Source organism: Hypanus sabinus, chromosome 21, assembly GCF_030144855.1.
Source record: "Hypanus sabinus isolate sHypSab1 chromosome 21, sHypSab1.hap1, whole genome shotgun sequence".
Classification (NCBI taxonomy): Eukaryota; Metazoa; Chordata; class Chondrichthyes; order Myliobatiformes; family Dasyatidae; genus Hypanus; species Hypanus sabinus.
In genome coordinates, this window is record NC_082726.1 from 65,609,845 (window position 1) to 65,634,038 (window position 24,194).

At 43.2% G+C, this 24,194-nt stretch overlaps 1 protein-coding gene across 1 annotated transcript in view; it reads right to left on the reverse strand.

Annotated features, from left to right (window-relative positions):
• The window catches only part of si:ch211-51a6.2 (neurotrypsin), a 54,030-nt gene extending 30,040 nt beyond the window's left edge, over positions 1-23,990 (reverse strand). The window contains exons 1-7 of the mRNA XM_059946113.1: positions 23,969-23,990; positions 15,592-15,834; positions 11,042-11,180; positions 6,798-6,976; positions 6,466-6,613; positions 2,202-2,380; positions 548-689 (exon numbers count right to left, since the gene is read on the reverse strand). Coding sequence (XP_059802096.1) covers positions 548-689; positions 2,202-2,380; positions 6,466-6,613; positions 6,798-6,976; positions 11,042-11,180; positions 15,592-15,834; positions 23,969-23,990 — 1,052 coding nt within the window. The remainder of the gene's footprint in view (positions 1-547; positions 690-2,201; positions 2,381-6,465; positions 6,614-6,797; positions 6,977-11,041; positions 11,181-15,591; positions 15,835-23,968) is intronic.
• Between the last annotated feature and the right edge of the window lie 204 nt (positions 23,991-24,194).

Below are 24,194 nucleotides of genomic sequence, written 5' to 3' on the forward strand. Positions count from 1 at the left end.
CAGGTGAGAAGAATCTTTTTACCGTGAGAGCCCAGTTGTAACTGTGATCACACACAGCGATAATGTTACATTAAAGTGACAACCACCTTTGCAATTTGTGTCACAATCCGCTGTATCACAATTATAACTGCTTTACAATGAGTTGTGGGATGAATTGGAGCTTTCAATGAGCTAGCACTGTACTGAGGGGCTAAAAGCCCTCATCACTGGGGAAGAGAGCACAGTAATACACCTAGTAAAGCTGCTGGTTCGCAATGACTGCAATCTGGCTTCCAGGCTGACTCCGGGCACCCTCTCCATGGAGTTTGCACGTTCTCCCTGTGGGTTTCCCCCACGTGCTCCAGTTTCCTCCCACATTCCAAAGACAAGAAGGTGGGCAGGTTAACTGGCCACTGGAATAGGCTGTCCCTAGTGCGATTGATCATGAAAATTAGTCCAGGAAAAGTCAATAAGGGAAGGGGATCATTGTCTGAGCTGCCTTTAGTTTGAGTTCATCACTTGTTTGGGACGTTGAGATGTCACAGATATTGAAAGACTCTGAAACTACCTGAATCCAAGCTGTCTGCAGACAACCTCCGCGTTCAGCTCAGTCCACTTATCATCGCACACCGTGCCCCACACTCCGTTCCGATAGATTTCCAATCTTCCCTCAGTGGAATCTCTGCCTCCAACCAGCCGCACAGCACCATCTGCAGTAAGCACCCAACAGACCATCCATTTTAGTTGCTTGTTTTGTTCAGAGAAGACCAAAATGCAGAACTGAGGTGAGGAACGGTTGCTGTTAGGCAGGGCAACACACATGAAATGCTGGAGGAACTCAGCAGGTCAGCAGCATTTCGGGCCAAGATCCTTCATCAAGACTGGATGAGGTATTGTTAGATAGGAATTTGTCATTCCAAAATATCAGAATCAGTTTTTTATCACTGATATAGATGACGTGGAATTCGTTGTTTGTGGCAGCAGTACAGTGCAAGACATAAAAACAATAATGTAAGTCACATTAATAAATAAATGCTAAATCACAAAAATAAATAGATAAATTAAAAACAGTGCAAAAAAGGAATAATAAATTGGGACAGTTCAAAAATTTAATGGCAGAGGGGAAGATGCTGTTCCTATGGCAGGTACCTTGAGACCTAACTCACAGATACAGGGACAAGCCAGAGTGGGAGTTTCATGTAAAAACAAAGTTTTTGTTGGCTCGGTACATGTTGAATGTTATCTAGCTTGAACATAGAACAGCATAGCACATGAACAGGCCCCTTGGCCACAATGTTGTGCCAAACCAAATAAATTGATAATCGAATGGCCAAGTAAGCTAATCCCTTCTGCCTGCACAATGTCCATATCCCTCCATTTCCCTTACACCCATGGCCTATCTAAATATTTCTTAAAAGTCCCCAAAGTTTCTGCCTCTACTACCCCCCACCCCACCCCAGGCAGTGAGTTCCAAGCACCCAACACTCTCTGTGTGAAAAATGTAACCCTCACATCTCCTTTGAAATTACCCCCCTCACCATAAATAGATGCCCTCTGGTACTAGACATTTCGAAAAACATAAACTTTAGCCAGTTTCTTTAATCTTGACATTTAATAACTTTTTTCACATCTGGTTGTTTTCAAGATTTCCTGTTCTACCTGTCAACTTCTACATTGTTGTCACTGCTGTCTTCCAGCAGTGGTTTGAAAATAATAGAACACTGTATTTTCCTGGGTTTTGCAGGTTATGACATCATTGGCGTGAACGTTCAACGGAAACCTGACAGAATGCAGGCACTCTCATTGTGAGATGTTTACATGATTGTTCAAAGGAGGGTAATAAAATAAAGACTGAAATCACGTCAGATGAGATTTGACAAAGGACCAAAATCCTAATCAAACAGGGAAGGTTCAAGAATGGTTTATTAACAAGTAGCCACCCTATCTACATGACCTTTTGGTAATCTGATTTCCTTATCTCAAAGGCAGATCAGCATTTTACCCAAAGACAGCTGGATCACTTAACTTTCAGAATCAAAATAGGCTCATGTCTAAAGCACGAGTTCTACATTAGTAGCGATCTATTTAAAGAGTTTTAATTTGTTCAGAGGACATGAAGCTCTCTGCTGTGGTCATGAAAAGATAGTGTGCTGGTTAAACGGAAGAATAGGAATTTATTTAATTCAGCAGTTTACAAGCAACACAAATAACTCTCAAGGTACCTCTGAAGGGATCGCAGGAGACACCAGCATCTTCTGTGTGGTCACAGTTGTGCTCTCTCCAGTTACTCTTCTTGCACTCGTCCATAGATAACTCATTGCCTGTGCATTCAACATCGTCCAGAAGGATTGGACCTGATCCTGGCCCAAAGTGAGACCACATCCAAGACTTGGCTGTCCCGCTACAGAGGAAGGAAGAATTGCATGAAGAAACTGACAGAAACTTTTGTAACATTCCATGTAAAGCACAGAAAATAAAACAGTGCAGCGTAGTACAGACCTTTTGGACCACAATGTTAGGCCAAACTTTTAAATTTAACCCTTCCCTCAAACATAGCCCTCCATTTTCCTTCTTCTATATCTTACGGTCCTATTTTTCTATCAACAACGTCCCTAATGTATCTGCCAATCCACTCCAGATGGGCATTCCATGCAGCTGCAAAACATGTAAGGAACTTACCTTTAACATTCCGTCTGTACTTTCCTCCAATCACCTTAAAATTATGCCCCTTGATTTTAGCCTGAGAAAAAGGCTTTGGCTGTTCACTATATCTGTGCCTCTCATTATCTTATACACCTCTATACCTCTCTAAATAGAACATCAGTGATATAATTCCCACTATTGTCAGTAATAAGTTTGTATGTTAACCCCGTGACCACGTGAGTTTACTCCCGTATTCCAAAGATGCATGAGTCAGTTAGGGTCAGTGTCTGGTGACATTGCAGGCTGTTCCCAGCACATCCTTGGACTGTGTTATCACACACAAGGTACTTCAATGTACATGAAGATAACCTTTATCTTTATGATCACATTTACTTTAGCATTGAACAACAATCCAGATCCACACTACCATAGACACTCTGCTCTTTCCCACATTATAGTCCACAGTATCCATTATAATCCTCACTGTCACAGACACAGAACTCTTTGCTACATTATAGTCCACAGTTGCCATTATAATCCTCACTGTCACAGACACAGAACTCTTTCCCACATTATATTCCACAGTAGCCATTATAATCCTCACTGTCATAGACACAGAATTCTTTGCTACATTATAGTCCACAGTAGCCATTATAATCCTCACTGTCATAGACACAGAATTCTTTGCTACATTATAGTCCACAGTAGCCATTATAATCCTCACTGTCATAGACACAGAATTCTTTGCTACATTATAGTCCACAGTAGCCATTATAATCCTCACTGTCATAGACACAGAATTCTTTGCTACATTATAGTCCACAGTAGCCATTATAATCCTCACTGTCATAGACACAGAATTCTTTGCTACATTATAGTCCACAGTAGCCATTATAATCCTCACTGTCATAGACACAGAATTCTTTGCTACATTATAGTCCACAGTAGCCATTATAATCCTCACTGTCATAGACACAGAATTCTTTGCTACATTATAGTCCACAGTAGCCATTATAATCCTCACTGTCATAGACACAGAATTCTTTGCTACATTATAGTCCACAGTAGCCATTATAATCCTCACTGTCACAGACACAGAACTCTTACCCACATTATATTCCACAGTAGCCATTATAATCCTCACTGTCATAGACACAGAACTCTTTCCCACATTATATTCCACAGTAGCCATTATAATCCTCACTGTCATAGACACAGAACTCTTTCCCACATTATAATCCACAGTAGCCATTATAATCCTCACTATCACAGACACAGAACTCTTTCCCACATTATAGTCCACAGTATCCATTATAATCCTCACTGTCACAGACACAGAACTCTTTCCCACATTATAGTCCACAGTATCCATTATAATCCTCACTGTCACAGACACAGAACTCTTTCCCACATTATATTCCACAGTAGCCATTATAATCCTCACTGTCATAGACACAGAATTCCTTGCTACATTATAGTCCACAGTAGCCATTATAATCCTCACTGTCATAGACACAGAACTCTTTCCCACATTATAGTCCACAGTAGCCATTATAATCCTCACTGTCACAGACACAGAACTCTTTCCCACATTATATTCCACAGTAACCATTATAATCCTTACTGTCATAGACACAGAACTCTTTCCCACATTATATTCCACAGTAACCATTATAATCCTCACTGTCACAGACACAGAACTCTTTCCCACATTATATTCCACAGTAACCATTATAATCCTCACTGTCATAGACACAGAACTCTTTCCCACATTATAATCCACAGTAGCCATTATAATCCTCACTGTCACAGACACAGAACTCTTTCCCACATTATAGTCCACAGTATCCATTATAATCCTCACTGTCACAGACACAGAACTCTTTCCCACATTATAGTCCACAGTATCCATTATAATCCTCACTGTCACAGACACAGAACTCTTTCCCACATTATATTCCACAGTAGCCATTATAATCCTCACTGTCATAGACACAGAACTCTTTCCCACATTATAGTCCACAGTAGCCATTATAATCCTCACTGTCACAGACACAGAACTCTTTCCCACATTATATTCCACAGTAACCATTATAATCCTCACTGTCATAGACACCCTGCTCTTTCCCACATTATAGTCCACAATAACCATTATAATTCAAGCAGCATGAAAGGCAGAAGAAAACATCTTGATCCATTTAGAAACTTTAGGCCGAATTTAATTCCACCCAGTTGACATGGGGAGGTGAGGGTGTTGAGAAGCCTTGGTACCAATATCATTCCTGTTCTTCTAGCAATTCGATCCTCAGAGGGGCTTTTGGGAATGTGTATGATGTTACATTGATTGACAAACAGCCTCCTCTCAGCCGACGTCCAGGTGAGAGAGCTAACAAGCCATGCCTGTCTCTGACATGGCTACACAACTGACACATACAGATACTTCCAGAGGTAGGAAATCCCTAAATCTAGCAACTGTAAATATAAGGTAGTCACTAAATATATTGTAACCACTGTAAATTGCTTCGCTGAGCACCTCCGCTCTATCCGCCACAAGCGATTCTTCCCAATGGCCAAGCATTTTAATTCCCATTCCCATTCCGACATGTTGATTCATGGCCTCCACATACCAAGATGATGTGATCCTTGGTGTAGAGGAGCAACATCTTGTATTCTGTCTGGGTAGCCTCCAATCTTATGCATGAATATCGATTTCTCCTTCTGGTTAAAAAAAAATCCCTCCGCTCCCCTCTTCATCTAATCCCCACTTGGCCTCTTACCTCTTCTCACCTGCCTATCATCTCTCCTGGGTCCCCTCCTCCTTCCCTTTCTCCCATGGTCCACTCTCCTCCCCGATCAGATTCCTCCTTCCCCTGTCCTTGACCTTTCCCACCCATCTGCCTTCACCTTCTAGCTAGCCTTTTATTATTTGCATGATTTGTTTTTCTCTCTCTTTGTGCATTGGGTGTTGGTCATTTCTGTGGCTTCCTGTAAGGTTGTAAAATTTATATATACACTTGGATAATAAATGTACTTTGAACTTTGAACTCCTACCCTCCCCTTCCTGACCTGATGAAGTGTCTTGGCCTGAAATGTTGACTGTTTATTCATCTCCATAGATGCTGCCTGACCTGCTGAGTTCCTCCAGCATTTTGTGTGTGTTGCTCTAGATTCCAGCATCTGCAGACTTTCTCATCTTTATGACATGTAATTTGTTGTTTTGCAGCAGCAGTACATTACAAATACATATAAACTATAAATTACAAAAACATATTAATTGTGAAAAACAAAATAAATAGTAATAATTCATGAAACATTCAGCAACCTCGGGGCCGAGGGAAGAAAGCTGTTCCTAAATTGTTAGACCATAAGACTTAGGAGCAGAAGTTGGCCATTCGACCCATTGAGTCTTCTCTGCCATTCAATCATGGGCTGATCCAATTCTTCCAGTCATTCCCACTCCTCAGCCTTCACCCCATACCCTTTGATGCCCTGGCTAATCAAGAACCTATATATTTCTGCCTTAAATATACCCAATGACTTGGTCTCTACAGCCACTCGAAGGAACAAATTCCACAGATTTACCACCCTCTGGCTGAAGTAATTTCTCCACATCTTAGATCTAAAAGAATGTCCTTCAATGCTGAAATCGTGCCCTCTTGTCCTAGAATCCCCTACCATGGGAAATAACTTTGCTGAGTATGGCATGAATTCTAACTGTTGGTGTTGACCTTGTTATGAAATGTTAACAAGCAGATGAATATTAGAAGCACTTTCTTTGAGGCTGGCTTGGCCTTATTTAGATGTTCAATAAAGCCAATATGAAATTTTAAACAGTTATCGCACCTTAAACCCAGCTGCCTGCAGACAACCTCAGCATCGAGATCGTCCCATTGGTCGTCACAGACAGTCCCCCACTGTCCTCCATGGAAGACTTCTACTCGTCCTTCGTGGTGCTCCTTCCCTCCAACGAGTCGAATGGGCATCACTGAACCTGCACTTGAAGAAAGTAAGGAGAGCATTTTTAAATGTGACGATTTCAGCATCAACATGTTGCTCATTGACAAAGCCCTGCCCAATGCAAACATCACATTTGCCTTCATTACTATCTCAGAGGTTCGTGCTTTTAAATCCATTCACTGGTTCACATGACCCAGGAGCTGACTTCCCAATTTTACCTTCTGGCAGCCCACATACAACTCCAGCGTCATGGTGATGTCCGCAGATGCCTTCTGTGGCTGTGCCATTTCTGCATTGTACCAAGGCTGCCTCGTCCCCATGGCAGTGAAGCGCAGCCAAGTGCACGGGTCCCTGTCCAGGCTCAAAGAATGAATTCCTCTTCCCGATACCTATCTCACTGTGATTGGTAGTGGAGGAGTGGAAAGGGAGGGGGAGTGAGGTGGAAGGGATTAAAGGGAACGAAGTACAAAATAAGTTTATTATCAAAGTACATAGATGTCACCCTGAGATTCATTTTTTTGCAGGCATTCACAGTAGATTAATGAATCAAAGAGAAATTATACACAAAGACTGACAAACAACCAACGTGCAAAAGGATACAAACTGTGCAAATACAATTAAATAATAAAATAATTAATATTGAGAATATGATTTATGGAACTGATGCACCATCAATAACTCTCGGAGACGGGAGTCAAACGATAGGCTTTTATTAGCAGCAAAACGGAGCACGGCATCTCGGAGACTGAGGGGGGAGCAGTGCCTCCAATCGCCTTTATACAGGGTTCTGTGGGAGGAGCCACAGGAGCAGTCAGCAGAGGGGCGTCTCCAGACAGGTATACATAGTTTACCACAGGAACCTTGAAAGTGAGTCTGTCGGTTGTGAAATCAGTTCAGTGTTGAGGTGAGTGAAGTTATCCATGCTGGTTCAGGAGCCTGATGGTTGAAGGGTAGTAACTGCTCCTGAATGTGGTGGCATGGGTCCTGAGGCTCCTGTACCTCCTGCCTGATGGAAGGAGGGAGAAGAAAGTGTGGCCTGGATGGTGGGGACAGTAAGTTAAAGAAGAAGGAAAGAAACAAGGCAATGATAGAACAGGTAAAGGAAGTGATGAGGTGAATTGTTTGTCCTGTATGATATGGTGCTAATTTTCTCTCTATCCTATTTCTGGTGTGCTGATTAACAATTGTTTTGCCTCAGCTGTTAACAATTTTTTAATAAACAAAGTAATGAGCTAAAAAAACAGGGGAAAGAAGCTTGATGGTTTACCTGGATAATCCTGATAACGTTTCCCTATGTTATTTTTATTTATTTAGTGGTACAGTGCAGGGTCGATGTTTCTGACCCTACGAGCTGTGCTGCCCCAGCAACACCACAACCCAGATTTAACCCTAAATTTGTCACACGACAATTTACAATGACCATTTAACCTACCCAGTACATCTTTGGATTGTGCGAGGAAACAGGAGTGCGCATCCCATGAGCAGGATGTAGAGACTCCATACGGAATGGCCCCGGAACTGGACTCTGAACTCCAGAATGCCCCAAGCTACAATAGGTCACACTAGCCATTGCACTGCTGTGGAGACCACGATTTTAATCCAATTTTTATCCTGTTGGTAATCACAGAACTCTGGAAATGAGCACACTGAATGAAGACCCGAAACTTCCATGATTCTACTACAATTCAAGTACACCACTTTGATTATCCCTGTGGTATCAAGGTTAATTTTATTTGTCACATGTACATAGAAACATACAGTGCAATGGGTCAGCAAGGATTGTGCTGGGCAGACATAGCATGACCACAATTCACTAATCCTAACCCTATGTCTTTGGAATGTGGAGGGAAACCAGAGCACCCGGAGGAAATCTACATGGTTATAGGGTGAACGTACAAACACCCTACAGACAGCGGCAGGAATTGACCCTGACACTATAAAGTGATGCACACTGCTGTGCTGTCTGGTAACAACCATTTCAATACCAGAGATCAACAAACCTCTCCCAAAATATCACTGCACCTTACAGCTTCCTAAATCAGATACTAAAAACCTTAATTCACAATTACTGTAAAAAACCTTAAAGAAGGTCAGCTTTAAAATAGTCATAGATTCGATAGTAGAAGATACACAAGCAATGTCATCTCTCTCTGACGCATTCTCCAATTACTTTCTAATAGCTATTAAAATTTTGCATTTATACAGTTTTTGGAATCTTCTGATGAATCAAAGTCATAAACACAAGAGGTTCTGCAGATGCTGGAAATCCAGAGTAATATACACAAAATGCTGGAGGAACTGATGAAGATTCTGATGAAGTGCCGGAGTCCTGATAAAGGGTCTCGGCCTGAAATGTTGACTCTTTAATCCTTTCCATAGATGCTGTCTGATCTGCTCAGTTCCTCAATGAATCAAAGTGCCATGCAGCCAGTCAGCCTTATTCATTTTGTGCATAGTAACTCATGCAAGAGCCAATGTGGAATGACCTGATAATGTTTCTTTGTTACTGATTGATGTATCAATATTTGCCAAGAATCTAATGTTCTTCTTAAAAACATGTGACCTAGAAGCTTATTTGCCCAGGATGCCTCCATGTAGCTTCTCGGCTGCAAGGCAGCACCTCCATTATGTAACATGCCTTCCGCACGGCATCTGAGTGCCAGACCAAACTTCTATGCCCCAGTCTCCAAAGAGGGAGTTAGCTCCAACTTACCATCACCTTTCACACTTCTGCGGCTAGACTGTGAACACAGCTGGAACCACTGCCAAGTTCTAATGACTATAACTGTGAAAAATTGGTACCTTCAAACAAGGGTGCGTCCTTTATTTGTGTTAATATAATGATCTCATATATCAAATTTACTTACTTACATCTCGTATGTAAGTACATAGTAATGACTTTGCCACAGAAGAGTTTATGGAGCTGTTCAAAAACTTTCCCTCTTGTTCTCTCCTACCTTCTTCACTTTCTCTCCATCATCTAATGATTGGCCTTGAACTTGTTCCTGTTCTGATGAAAGTCATCAGTTTTGTAAAAACCGTGTGCTTGGTGAGTCCTGATCTCTAATTAAGTCCAATGTAGACTTGCAGACTCATAAAAATGAGAACTAAGATTAAAATTTGAGATTGTTTAATGTCATTTTCAGTACACAAGTGTAAAAGAGAATGAAATTATTGTTACTGTGGATCTGATTCAGCACAAAAAAACACAATAATAATTTAAAAAATAATAAATATAAATACATAATATAGCTTGTACACATAGATTGACTGTATGTAGATAAAGTGACACTGGGTACAGGAGTGTCTGTACATAAGGTGACTCTGACAGGAAATGATAAAGTAGTGGTGCTACCGGGTGTAGAGGGGTGGGATAGTGAATAGAGATGTTGATAAGTCTGCTTGGGGGAAGTAACTATTTTTGAGTTTGGTGGTCCTAGCTTAGATGCTATGTAGCCTTGTCTCTGATGGGAGTGGGACAAACTGTTCACGAGCAGGGCGTATAGGACCCTTCTTGATGTTACAGGCTTTTTCCAGCCAGTGCAAGCTCAAACAAAGTGTTCATTGTCTAGTCTAGGACTCTTCACAGACCAACTGTGGAACTTTCTCTGCATATTGTTGTAACCAAGGATAGTGTCACAATACATCATGATAGTTTAACATTTGTAAAGATCAATTAATACAATTACTGATTCCTCTTTAAATAAACCAGTTTAACTTAAGTTACAAATTTAATTCAATCACTGTTATTTCCTGTATCGACTTTGTATTCAACTTCATCTAATGAAGGGGCTTTTATGTCCATTCTGGGGCAGCTCACTCACCTCTCGGCTGTGATTCCAAGTGGCTGTTTTGCATGTGACAGTGGCCACACTTCTTTGATCGGCAGGCTAAACCAGGAGAGGGTAGCCGTAGGCCCCATATGCTGGTGAGACAGGAACACGCCCATCCCAGCATGTGAAGTCAGCTCTAGCAGACTGGGCGGATGAGATCAACTGTCTCATCCAACACCCAGGAAGGTGGTTTTGCAACACTCCATGGAGAGAGAAGGGCATGAATAGGCACAGAGAAAGTCATGGTCACCCACTGAAAGCAAGGAAGAGCCCAGTATGTGACGGCTATTCATACCACCAGGCCAATTTAAAAACTCTCCTGCACAAGTTTCCTGTCATCAATGAATGTGATGGACAACCACTATATTAGACTACCCAACTTCAAACAGATCTTTCATTTAGAACGGACGAAGGAAATCACGTGACAAATATTTCAACACTTTAATCAACAGGCGGTAAATAGTTCAAAATTAATTTAAACACTTCCTGCTGTGGGAGATTTAGATCACATTAGTTAAACAGTCAGTAGTTTGATGCCAAGATCTGTACATTGTTCAGAAGGTTTTGTATAATCGTAGCAACGACCTTATTGAGGGTAATTACTGGATGTGTAGTTCCAACACGCATACCTCAAGCCCAGCTGACGGCACACCACACTGGCATCTCTGTTGTCCCAGTTCAAGTCACAGACAGTGCCCCACTGTCCACTGTGAAATACCTCCACTCTTCCCTCATGTTGGCTGGCTCCTCCACTCAGTCGAACGGCACCTGAGAAATACAAGGAAAGCACAAATTGAGTTTCCTCCTTTGAGAAGACAGTTACTTTCCCCAAGTAATAAGTATGATCAGAGCTCCACTCACTAACCTACCCTCTCTTTCTGTTCTCCACTCTGGCTCCTGCCTACCACCTCCCCATGGGTCCCCTCCTCCCACTCTTTCTCCTATCAGATTACTTTCTCCCCATCCTTTATCTTTCCCACCCATCTGGCTTCACCCTATCGCCTTCTAACTATACACACAAAATGCTGGTAGAACACAGCAGGCTAGGCAGCATCTACAGGGAGAAGTGATGTATATTTAAGGCAGAGGTTGATAGATTATTGATTTGTCAGGGTCTGAAGGGATATAGGAAGAAGGTAGGAGATTGGGTCTGAGAGGAAGACCAATGATGAAATAGCAGAGCAGACTCGATGGACCAAATGGCCTAATTCTGCTCCAATATTGTGTTTTATATTCTGTTTTTGCTCTTTTTGGAGCCATTTGGGTGTTCTTTCTCTGCACAGGGGGAATGGGGTTTGATGTTTGATATTTTTCTTTGAACAGGTTGGTTACAATCTTGAATCTTGAAAAAGTAACAAATTATGAAACAAAATATCCTACATTTTAAAATAAATAGCTGCATCTTACTTGCATCAAAATATGTAAATAATTATTGAAGGACATATTGTGAACAAAACCTGTGGGATTTTAATCCACTAACGTATGTATTTTGTCTTTGTTCTGACACCATGCATTTGCACACACGGTCAATGACAAATGACGGGGCACAGGAGTTTGCAGCTCATCACAACCACTGAACTGAAAAAGAAAATCTAAAAGTCAGTGAGTAATGACCATGAACCAGGGTAGACCTTACACATTTAACAATAGGGCACCAAGCAGTGTGGGAGAACAGAGGGATCTGGGAATACGGGTCCATAATTCATTGAAAGTGAAGTCACAGGTAGATAGGGTCATAAAGAAAGTTTTTGGCACATTGGCATCATAGATCAATTTACTGAGTACAGGAGATGGGATGTTAATGTTGAAGTTGTATAAGACGATGAGGCCTAATTCGGAGTATTGTGTACAGTTTTGGTCAGCTACTGACAGGAAAGATGTAGGCAAGATTGAAGAGGTATAGAGAAAATTTACAAGGATATTACCAGGTCTGAAGGACCTGAGTTATAAGGAAAGATTGAATAGGTTAGGACTGTATTCTTAAAAATGTAGAAGATGAGAAGAGATTTGATAGAGGTATACAAAATTATGAGGGGTACAGATAGGGTAAATGCAAGCAGGCTTTTTCCACTGAGGTTGAATGAGACTATAACCAGAGTTCATAGGTTAAGGGTGAAAGGTGACAAGTTTAAGGGGAACATGAGGGGAAACTTCTTCACTCAGAGGGTGGTGAGAATGGGAATGAGCTGCCAGCTCAAGTGGTCCATTCAATCTCAATTTCAACTTTTAAGAGCAGTTTGGATGGATAGGTACAAGGATAGTAGAGATATGGAGGACTACACTGTAGTCCCAGGGCAGGTCGATGGGGCATGGACTAGTTTGATTTTGTGTCATTTATGTTTTTCTTGTGAATGTTGCTTATATGATGATATACTATGGATGTAATGTTGAGGCTTTAGAAAGTGCTGGTGAGGCCTCCCTGGTGAGCAATTATGAAGGGTCTCAGCCTGAAACATCGATTATTTACTCTTGTCCATAGATGCTGCCTGGACTGCTGAGTTCCTCCAGCATTTTGTGTGTGTTGCTTGCATTTCCAGCATCTGCAGATTTTCTTGTGTTTGTGTCATTAACAAGGGGAACGCACCCCAGATGAGAATCTCCTGGGAGGTGAGTGGTGCTGCTTTCGTCTACAACCCATGACGCAAGCCCACCCATCACTGGTCTAGCAGGAAGGCTCAGAACAATGCATTGTTCCAGTACTACACACAATGACTCCTATCCCAGTCTGTTCAGAATTTACTTGGCTGCCCTTTGAATGTTATAATGCTTCTGGCTCTTTCCAAGTCACGCTCCACACATTTCGCAGAGAAGGCACATTAGCCTTACTTATAGAACGTGCTAAAAGATTTTAATTCCTTCATGAAAGGGAGAGACTGGAGGCCAGAAATGTACTCTCTAGTGAATGTACCATTCATATCAAACTTTGCTTAAATTCATGGCTATCAGTGTATCGCAGAAACTAGACTCCAATCCATGGACTCTGTCTGCACTTTTCACTGCCTTGCTAAAGCAGGTGACATAATAATCAAGACTCTGTCCACCCTGAACATTCTCTCTTCTCCCCCCTCCCATTGGCCAGAAGATACAAAAGCTTGAAAGCATGCATTATCAGGCTCAAGGTCAGCTTCGGACCCACTGTTATAAGGCTATTATATGGTTCCCTGGTATGATAAGATGGACTCTTGACTTCACCATCTACCTCGTTGTAGACTTGCACTTTACTGTCTGCCTGCACAGCACCTCTATTCTGTTGTTTCTTTCTCTTGTACTACCGGCAGACCACAGTATGTGTGGCTTCAGAGCTGTGCATCAGACATGGCTATAAGCAGCACTGTGGCCCCACAGGGGACCATATTGGCTCCCTTCCCTGTATATCTCAGCCTTCAGATACAACATTGAGTCATGTCATCTGCAGAAATTCTCTGATTACTCAGTAATAGCTGGCTGTATAAAGGGAGGACAGGAGAATGAAGTGCCCTCGTGGAGGACTTTGTCAAATGGCGCAAGCTGTATCATCTGTGTCTAAGCCTGCATTACTCCCTGGTACTATTGATGGTGAGGATGTGGATGTGGTGAGGAACTACAAGTACCTGGGGGTGCACCTGGATGACAGACTTGAATGGAGCACCAATACAGAGGCTGTGTACAAGAAGGGCCAGAGTTGCCTCTACTTCCTGAGGAGACTGAGGTCCTTCGGAGTGTGCAGACTTCTCCACCACATGTTTTACCAGTCTGTTGTCACTAGTACAATCTTCTATGCAGTGGTGTGCTGGGGCAATGGCATCAACATGGGTGATGCCAACAGACTCAATAAACTGATTAGAAAGTCTGGCTCTGTTACAGGAGTCAAACTGGACACACTGGAGGCTGTGATAGAACAAAGGACCCTACGGAAAATCCTTGCAATTCCAGACAATGTTTCTTACCTTCTGAATGCCACCTTGGCTGAACAGAGGAGCACTTTTAGAAATAGACTAAGATAACTGTGCTGCTCCAAAGAGCTCAATATGAGGTCATTCTTACCCTTGGCCAAAAGACACTACAGTGAATCAACCTCTTGCCAGGGAAGTGATGACCTCCTCCTGTTCGACTGCTTGAGGTAACTCATTTTTTATTCTTTCTTACTTCTCTTCTAATATTTGTATGTTTGTATATCTTTGCACTTGTAATGCTGCTGTGACACTGTAATTTCCTTTGGAATCAATAAAATATCTACATCTACTTTATTGATGTACAAATGTGATGAAATTATCTGTATGGATGGTATGCAAACACAACATTTTTCACTGTACCAAGCTACATGTGACAATGATAAACCAATTTACCAATTCAATTATCACCAATTGAAATCTCATTCATTAAACTTAATGTTCACTCAGTGGCCACTTTATTAGGTACACGGTACACCTGCTTGTTAGTACAAATATCTAATCAGCCAATCATTTGGCAACAGCTGCAATGCATAAAAGCATGTAGACCAGGTCAAGAGGTTCAGGTTGTTGTTCAGACTGATCATCAGAAAAGGAAAAAAATGTGATCTAAGTAACTTTGACTATGAAATGATTGTTGGTGCCAGATGAGGTGGTTTAAGTATCTTGGAAACTGCTGATCTCCTGGGATTTCCATACACAACAGTTTAGAGTTTACAGAGAATGATATGAAAAACAAAAGGCATACAGGGAGCAGCAGTTCTGTGTGGGGGAAACGGCTTGTTAATGAGATAGGTCGGAGGAGAATGGCCAGACTGGTTCAAGCTGACAGGAAGGCGACAGTAACTCAAATATCCACGTGTCACAACAATGGTGCCCAGAAGAGCAACTCTGAATGCACAACACATCAAACCTTGAAGTGGATGGGCTACAGCAGCAGAAAACCACACTGGGTCCCACTCTGTACTAATAAAGTGGCCACTGACTGTACACATTACTGTAAAACATTAAGTAGGGATTAATTTCAATCATGGTTCTCAAATTTATTGTGTTGTCACCTTAAACAGAGCCCAAATTTTGGTGTTAAACCCTCACCACTTCCTACACCTGACACTTTGGAAGATCCTGGTGTGGGGAGCTACAGGCAGAGAGCTGAGGCCACTGATCTCTGAGGATGCCATCACTCAGCACTGTGCAGCTGAACTGACATAATTGTTCATGCCGAGTGAATGGGAAGCCGAGCCCCTCACCGTGATTACAGTCGCACTCCGCCCAGCTGATTGAACCACTCTTCCTTCTGTAGAAGCACCACGGCACCCCCACACCATCGGGGCTGCGGCACAAGTTGTGGTTGCCCAGACCCTTGTTAGGATACTGCTCGATGTAGTCTGGGAAATCTGTCCACTGGAGACACTCCTCGCCCGTCACAGTGAATGACGCTGCCCCGGTGTAGTGGCCCAGCTTTGTGACACTGGCTGAACACTGGCGAGAAACTGTGGGAGCAATGCAAAAAGACAAAGAGTAAGCTGTCGTTCCTCCTCTAGGAAAGGCCTTTATTTGTTAAATGTATTCATTATTGTCACATGTACCGAGTGACAATCTCGCTTTGTGTGTCATCCCCACACATCATTTCATCACATCAGAGCACTCAGTTAGTACACGGGAAACAATAATAGAATAACCAATCAAGTGTTACAGTCACAGAGAAAGTGCAGAGCAGGCAGAAAATAAAGGACAAAATGAGGTAGATTGACAGGTCAGGAGTTGATACTTTCTAGGGGATTGTTTAACAGTGTAATAGGAATTGCCCTGAGCCTGCTGGGAAGTGCATTCAGACTTTCTTATCTTCTGCGTACCTGCGATACTGTGGCGGAGACGGGAAATGGGAATAACAGCAGGAGTCAGACACAGTTTTATCCTGGCCCCAGTGAATGGCCAAAATATGAGAGACAAGCACACAATGCCACAGCACCTACAGTTTTGACACACCAACACACACCACCTACACCTCTGACGCACCAACGCACACCACCTACACCTCTTGCACACACACCCACACACCAACTACACCTGTGACACACACACCAACACGCAACAACTACACCTGTGACACACCAACACGCACCACCTACACCTCTGTCACACACACAAACACGCACCACCTACACCTGTGACACACCAACACACACCACCTACACCTCTGACACACACACCAACTCACACCACCTGCACCTCTGACACATGCACCAACACGCACTACCTACACCTGTGACACACCAACACACACCACCTACACCTCTGACACACCAACATGCAGCACCTACACCTGTGACACATACACCAACACACACCACCTACACCTGTGACACACCAACACGCACCACCTACACCTGTGACACCAACATGCACCACCTACACCTCAGTCACACACACCAACACGCACCAGCTCCACCTGTGACACACACACCACCTACACCTGTGACACACCAACACACACACACCACCTACACCTCTGACACACACACCAACACGCACTACCTACACCTGTGACACACCAACACACACACCACCTACACCTGTCACACACACCAACACACACCACCTACACCTCTGACACACACACCAACACGCACTACCTACACCTGTGACACACCAACACACACACCACCTACACCTGTGACACACCAACACACACACACCACCTACACCTCTGACACACACACCAACACGCACTACCTACACCTGTGACACACCAACACACACACCACCTACACCTGTCACACACACCAACACACACCACCTACACCTGTGACACACCAACACGCACCACCTACACCTGTGACACCAACATGCACCACCTACACCTCAGTCACACACACCAACACGCACCAGCTCCACCTGTGACACACACACCACCTACACCTGTGACACACCAACACACACACACCACCTACACCTCTGACACACACACCAACACGCACTACCTACACCTGTGACACACCAACACACACACCACCTACACCTGTCACACACACCAACACACACCACCTACACCTCTGACACACCAACATGCAGCACCTACACCTGTGACACACCAACACACACCACCTACTCCTCTGACACACACACCAACACACACCACCTACACCTCTGACACACCAACATTCACCCCCCGTACCTCTGACACATCAACACACACGTCTCTAACACACCCACATACCATCATATTCCTCCTACACCTCTGACACACTGACACATACCTCCTATTGTGCTGGCTATCTCCAAATCACACGTAGAATGTCTGTACAAAATAAAATTCATTTTTCCCTGAACATGTAATGTTTAAATTTAATGAAAAACTGGGATTTAAAAGATTCCACTTTCAACTCCAGACACATTCTGTACCAAGTATCAGATTAGCAAACTAGAGAAATGTCAAATCACGTCAAGCAGCCTACAAGTGATCTCTGCCCTCTAGCTGTTCAACTTACAGAAATACGTCCTTACAGAATTCACTAATGAAGAATCTGAGACACAGAATCAAATTTGGTCTCACAAGTTTTTATGTAAAGACATAAATAAATACACAAAATAAATTATTTTCCCTCCTTTTTCTTAACACATGCACAGACAGTGGCAATGTGGAAATGAGAAATAGACCATTTTCAAGAAGCACCAAATTGCTCTAATATCGGGGTTACAGCCATAGGATGCTTTTAAGATAGAATTTACATTGACATTGGATTACCACATTGTCAGGGTACTGTAAATTAAATTCAATAAAATACAGAAGAACATACGTTAAAATTGATACATATCTTGCCCTAGGATTCAACATGATGATGGTTGATCTACCCCAGGCATTAACTCCTCTTCTGTGCCTGTGGCCCATTATTTCCTGAAAATATAGTCACAGGGAGAGATTGGGTAGGCTAGGCTTGTTTTCCCTGGAGCGAGGGAGGCTAAGGGGTGACCTGATTAAAGTATACAAGATTAGAAAGGCATAGGTAAGGTGGAGAGTCAACACTTTATTCCCATGGTAGTGGGGGAGTCTAGGACCAGAGGGCACAGCCGCAGACTAGGGAAGTCCATTTAGAAAAGAGATGAAGGGAAGTTTGTTTAGCCAGAGTGATAAATCAGTGGAATTCATTGCCATGGATGGCTGGGGAGGCCGTCATTGGGTATAAAGTGGAGGTTGATAGGTTCATGATTAGTGAGGGCATGAAAGGTTAGGGGAGAAGACAGGAGAATGGGATTGAAAGGGATAATAAATCAGCCAGGCAGGAATTGTGGAATAGCCTTGATGGGCCAAATTGCCTAATTCTGCTCCTATGTCTTATGGTTTTCTTACAAACATGGGGAAGTTTTTGTGTTTCTATGCTACATGATGCTATAAGTTTGGCAATGAAGAAGTAATGCATTTTGAAAGGTGGAACAGAGAAACAGAGGGATTTTGGAGGTTAGACCTTCAGCTTTCTGAAGGAAGCAGGTCGGCAAGGTACTTAAGACGACAAATGGACACCTGCCTTTATTGGCAAAGGTGGAGATCCAGATCATCGATCAATGGCATAACCGAGGACAGTCAGCAGAGGATTGTTGTGGGAAGGTAAAGTGTTTGATTAAGTTAGCTGAAGTGTTTGGGGATATAATGAGGGTCAATGAGGGGAAAGGTCAGAATCACTGATACACATTGCGACGTTGTTTTGTGGCAGTTGTACATTGCAGTACATCATAATAACAAAACCACGAATTAAATAAGAAACATATTTTAGAAAATTAACTAAGTAATGGGAAAAGAGAAAAAAGTTACTGAGGTAGTGTTGATGGGTTCATTGTCCATTCTGTCTCGGTCAACAGAGGCTGTTGTTGAAACATTGAATGTGAGTACCTCCACTCTGATCGTTGCAGTGAGAAGAGGGCATGTCCTGGGTGATGGGGATTCTTAATGATGGATGTTATTCTTTTGAGGTGTCGCCTTTAGAAGATTACCTCAATGTTGGGGAGGCCAGTGCCCATGATGAAGCTGGCAGAGTTTACAACTTCCTGCAGATTTTCCTGATCCTGTGTAGCAGCCCCTCCATACCAGAGGGTGATGTGCCCAGTTAGAATGCTCTCCATGGTAATAACCACAAATACTGAGACATGGGCGAATGGATGTGGACATCTGCCCATTGTCAGGTAGATTTGTGCTGACATGGCTGAACCTCTGTTATGATCCTGAGGTCCCCAGAGATCTCAACATCTGAGTGCAACCTGGATATTTCTGTCAGAGGACACCCTCACCACTGGCAGTCCTAACACCTACTCTGCTTTCACTTCCATGCTGAGCAAAATGGTCACTTCCAGTTACAGGGTCATAAAGAAATACTACGTGGAAACGGGCACTTCAGCACATCTTGTCCATGCCGAGCAAGTTGGCCATTTAAGCTAGTCCTATCTGCCTGCCTTTGACTCATATCCCTCTAAACCTCTGGTTCCCAACCTGAGTCCACAGAACCCTTGCTTAATGATATTGATCCACGGCATAAAAATGTTGGGAAATCCTGGTCAAAATGTTTCCTATTCACGTACTTGTCCAAATGCATTTCTCTGGATAAAGAATGCTTTCACATGAAATTCAGTTACTCAGGAAAAAATTTGATTAGCATTGAAGGTGTACTAACACAGTGACTTCAGAAATCTGAAGATGTGTCAAGAATGTCAAGATAGTTTCATGTCATTTCAAGTACACAAGTGCAAAGGAAAACAAAATACTCTGGATCTGATGCAGCACAAACAACACAATAAGGATAAAAAACACAATAATGATGCATAAAATTACAGTAAATGTAAGTACACAAGATAACATATGCATGAATAATAGCTTAATGTTGTTACTGAAAGGTGAGTTAAAATCCTAGAGCAGCCTAGGGAAATTCTACTGAGTTATTTAGAGATATAGTGTGGAATAGGCCCTTCAGCCCCTTTGAGCTGCCCTACGCAGCAAACCCCTAACAACCCCTGATTTAACCCCAACCTAATGACTTAGATTATGGATTAAATGGTTTTGTGGCTAAGTTTGCGGATGACACCAAGGTAGATGGAGGAGCAGGAAGTGTTGAAGAAACAGAAAGGTTGCAGAGGGACTTGGTCAGTTTAGGAGAGTGGGCAAAGAAATGGTAGATGAGATACAATGTTGAGAAATGTAAGGTTGTACATTTTGGAAGAAGAAATAATCAGGCTGATTATTATTTAGATGGGGAGAAAATTAAAAAATTGGAAGCGCAAAGGGACTTGGGGTCCTTGTACAGGATACCCTAAAGGTTATCCACCAGGTTGGATTGGCAGTAAGGAAGGCGAATGCTATATTGGCATTCATTTCAAGAGGAATAGCATGTAAGAGTAAGGACGTATTGATAAGGCTCTATGGGGCACTGGTGAGACCTCATTTGGAATACTGTGTGCAGTTTTGGGCCCCCTATCTTAGAAGGGATGTACTGATGTTGGAGAGAGTTCAGAGAAGATTTACGAGGATGATTCCTGGAATGCAGGGGCTAACATGAGGAGCGTTTGTCGGCTCTTGGACTGTATTCATTAGAGTATAGAAGAATGAGAGGGGATCTCATAGAAACATTTTGGACATTGAAAGGGTTGGACAGAGTAAATGTGGAAAGGCTGTTTCCCTTAGTGGGTGAGCCCAGGACAAGAGGCCACAGTCTTAGAAATAGAGGGTACCCATTTAAAACAGAGATGAGGAGAATTTTTTTTAGCCAGAGGGTCGTGGATTTACAGAACTTGTTGCCACATACAGCTGTGGAGGCCCGATTATTGAGGGTGTTTAAGGAGGAGATTGATAGGTATCTAATTTGTCAGGGTATCAAAGGATATGGGGAAAAAGCGGGAAATTGGAGCTAGATGGGAGAATAGTTTAGCTCCTGGTGGAGTGGCGGAGCAGACTCGTTGGGCCAAATGGCCTACTTCTACTCCTTTGTCTTGTGATCTTGTGTAATCGCAGGGCAATTTACCAATTAATCTACTAACCGGTCAGGTCTTTGGAATGTGGGAGGAAACCATAGCACGTGGAGAAACCCAAGCATTCCACAGGGAGAACAAATAAACTCCTTACAGAGGACACTGGGATTGAACTCTGAACTCCAATGCCCCAGGATGTAATAGTGTCACACTAACCACTACACTAACAGTGGTTCAGGCAGATACTCCGCCCTCAAATTTACCTAGTCCATTTCTGACACTTTCTCCCCTTTCTCCATCTTTCTGTCTCCATCTCTGGAGATAGTCTATTTACTGATATCTTTTATAAACCCGCTGACTCTCACGGTTACCTGGACTATACCTCTTCCCACCTTGTCACTTATACAAATGCCATCCCCTTCTCTCAATTCCTCTATCTCTATCACATCTGCTCTCAGGATGAGGCTTTTTATTCCAGAACTAAGATGTCCACCTTCTTCAAAGAAAGGGGTTTCCTTTCCTCCACCTTCTATGATGCTCTCACTCACATCTCTTCTATTTTGTGCACATCTGTCCTCACTCCGTCCTCCTGCCACCTCACCAACAATAGGGTTCCTCTTGTCCTCACCTGCCACCCCACCAGCCTCCGCGTCCAGCACGTAAATCTCTGTAACTTCTGCCACCTCCAACAGGATCCCAACACCAAGCACATCTTTCCCTCCCCACCCCCGTCACTTTCTGTTTTCAACAGGGGTCAGTCCCTATGCCATTCGTCCTTCCCGGTACTTATCTTGCAAGTGGAACAAGTGTTGCACCAGCCGCTACACTTCCTCCCTTACTACAATCCAGGGCCCCAAACAGTTCTTTCAGGTGAGGTGACACCTATTGGGGTCATATACCGTATTTGGTGCTCCCGGTGTGGCTTCCTGCATATCAGTGAAACCCCACACAGATGGGGAGATCGCTTCATCAAGCACCTTTGCTCTGTCTGCCACAAAAAGCGGGATCTCCTGATGACCACCCATTTCAATTGCACTTCCCATTCCGACATGTCAGTCCATGGCCTCCTCTACTGCCACAATGAGGCCACACTCAGGTTGGAGGAGTAACACCTTATATTCCATCTGGGTAGCCTCCAATCTGATGGCATGAACATCAATTTCTCAAACTTTTAGTAATTGCCCCCTCCTCTCCTTCAGCATTCCTTATTCCTGTTTCCCTCTCACACTTTCTTTCCCACCTGCCCATCACCTCCTTCTGGTGCTCTTCCCACTTCCCTTTTTTCCATGGTCTTTTGTCCTTTCTTATCAGCTTCCCCCTCTTCCAGCTCTTTATCTCTTCCCAGCTCTTTACTTCATCCCTCCCCCCTGCCACTTTCACCCTGACTTCTTCCTCCCCTCCCCCCACCTTCTTAGCCTGACTCCTTTCCCTTTCAGTTCCAGCCTGATGAAGGGCTTCAGTCTGAAACATGGACTGTTTATTTTTTCCCATAGATGCTGCCTGACCTGCTGAGTTTCTGCAGCATTTTGTGTGTTGATCTGTGAAGGGAAATGGAGAGTAGACACTTCAGGGACACAACACGAGTTCCTGCAGCATTTTGTATGTGTTGTTACAGTAGATCCTTCATCTATGTCGCAGCCGCTGTACGGCAACAGCACTACCTGTAGCAGCACAGTGGTGCCCTTGAAACTCCCTATAAGCACATCTCAAGGTCAGCTCACCACTGCCTTCACAAGGGCAACTAGGGGCAGGCATTCGAATACTGACTCAGCCTGTGAAGCCCACACCCCTTGAATGAATAAGGAATTAGAAAACTAAACAGGTAGCCACTGCCCAGTTTATGAACGCACACACAAGATGAGTCACCTGCATCAGCATGAGCAGAATATGTGATGTTTTAAACTCATCAATAAATATCATCTACTCTCTAGAGATGGTGAGCAAACACACTGATCATCACTCACTTGAAAGGATTAAGGTATCAGAAGCTAACATCTGATAGCTCTGGGCCTGTACTCACAGAAGGGTAGAAGAATGAGGGGGGATCTAATTGAAACTTTTTGAATATTGAAAGGCCTAGACAGAGTGAACATGGAGAGGATGTTTCCTGTAGTGGGACAGTCTAAGACCAGAGGGCACAGTCTCAGAATAGAATAGAACTGAGATGAGAAGGGACTTGTTTGGCCAGAGGGTGGGGAATCTGTGGAATTCATTGCCACATGAGGCTTTGGAGGTCTTTGAATATATTTTAAGCAGAAATCAACAGGTTCATGATTTGTCAGGGTATCAAAGATTACGAGGAGAAGGCAGAAGAATGGGGTTGAGGCAGATAATAAATCTGCCATGCTAGATTGGCAGTGCAGACATGATGGGCCGAATGGCCTAATTCTGCTCCTATGTCTTATGGCCTTAAAGACATGGCCCAAACATTGACTTAAAATTCTTGCTGTTGCTGCAGCATCTCAATTCTCTCTCTGCAAAACTGGGGTAGGGAGTTAGAAAGATTCTCAGCAAAATATCATCATGCAAAGAATTGAAATGATTTTTTCTTGGTAAAATCTGCCCTGCCATAAGATGCTACACCTTAAAACAAAAGAGATTTAAAGCAAACAATAGTTGATAATAGCAATGTTCTCTGTATTTGAACTTGCATGTCCTCACTGCTCCCATGCTTACTTCCCATGGGTACCAGCTCCATCATGGGCACTAGCCTCCCCACTACTGAGGACATCTTCAAAAATCAATGCCTCATGAAGGTGGTATTCATCATGAAAGACCCTCACTATCCAGGACATGCCCTCTTCTTACTACTACCATTGAAAGGAGGAACAGGAGCCACAAAACACACTCTCAATGTTTCAGGAACAGCTTCTTCCCCTCTGCCATCAGATTTGTGAATGGT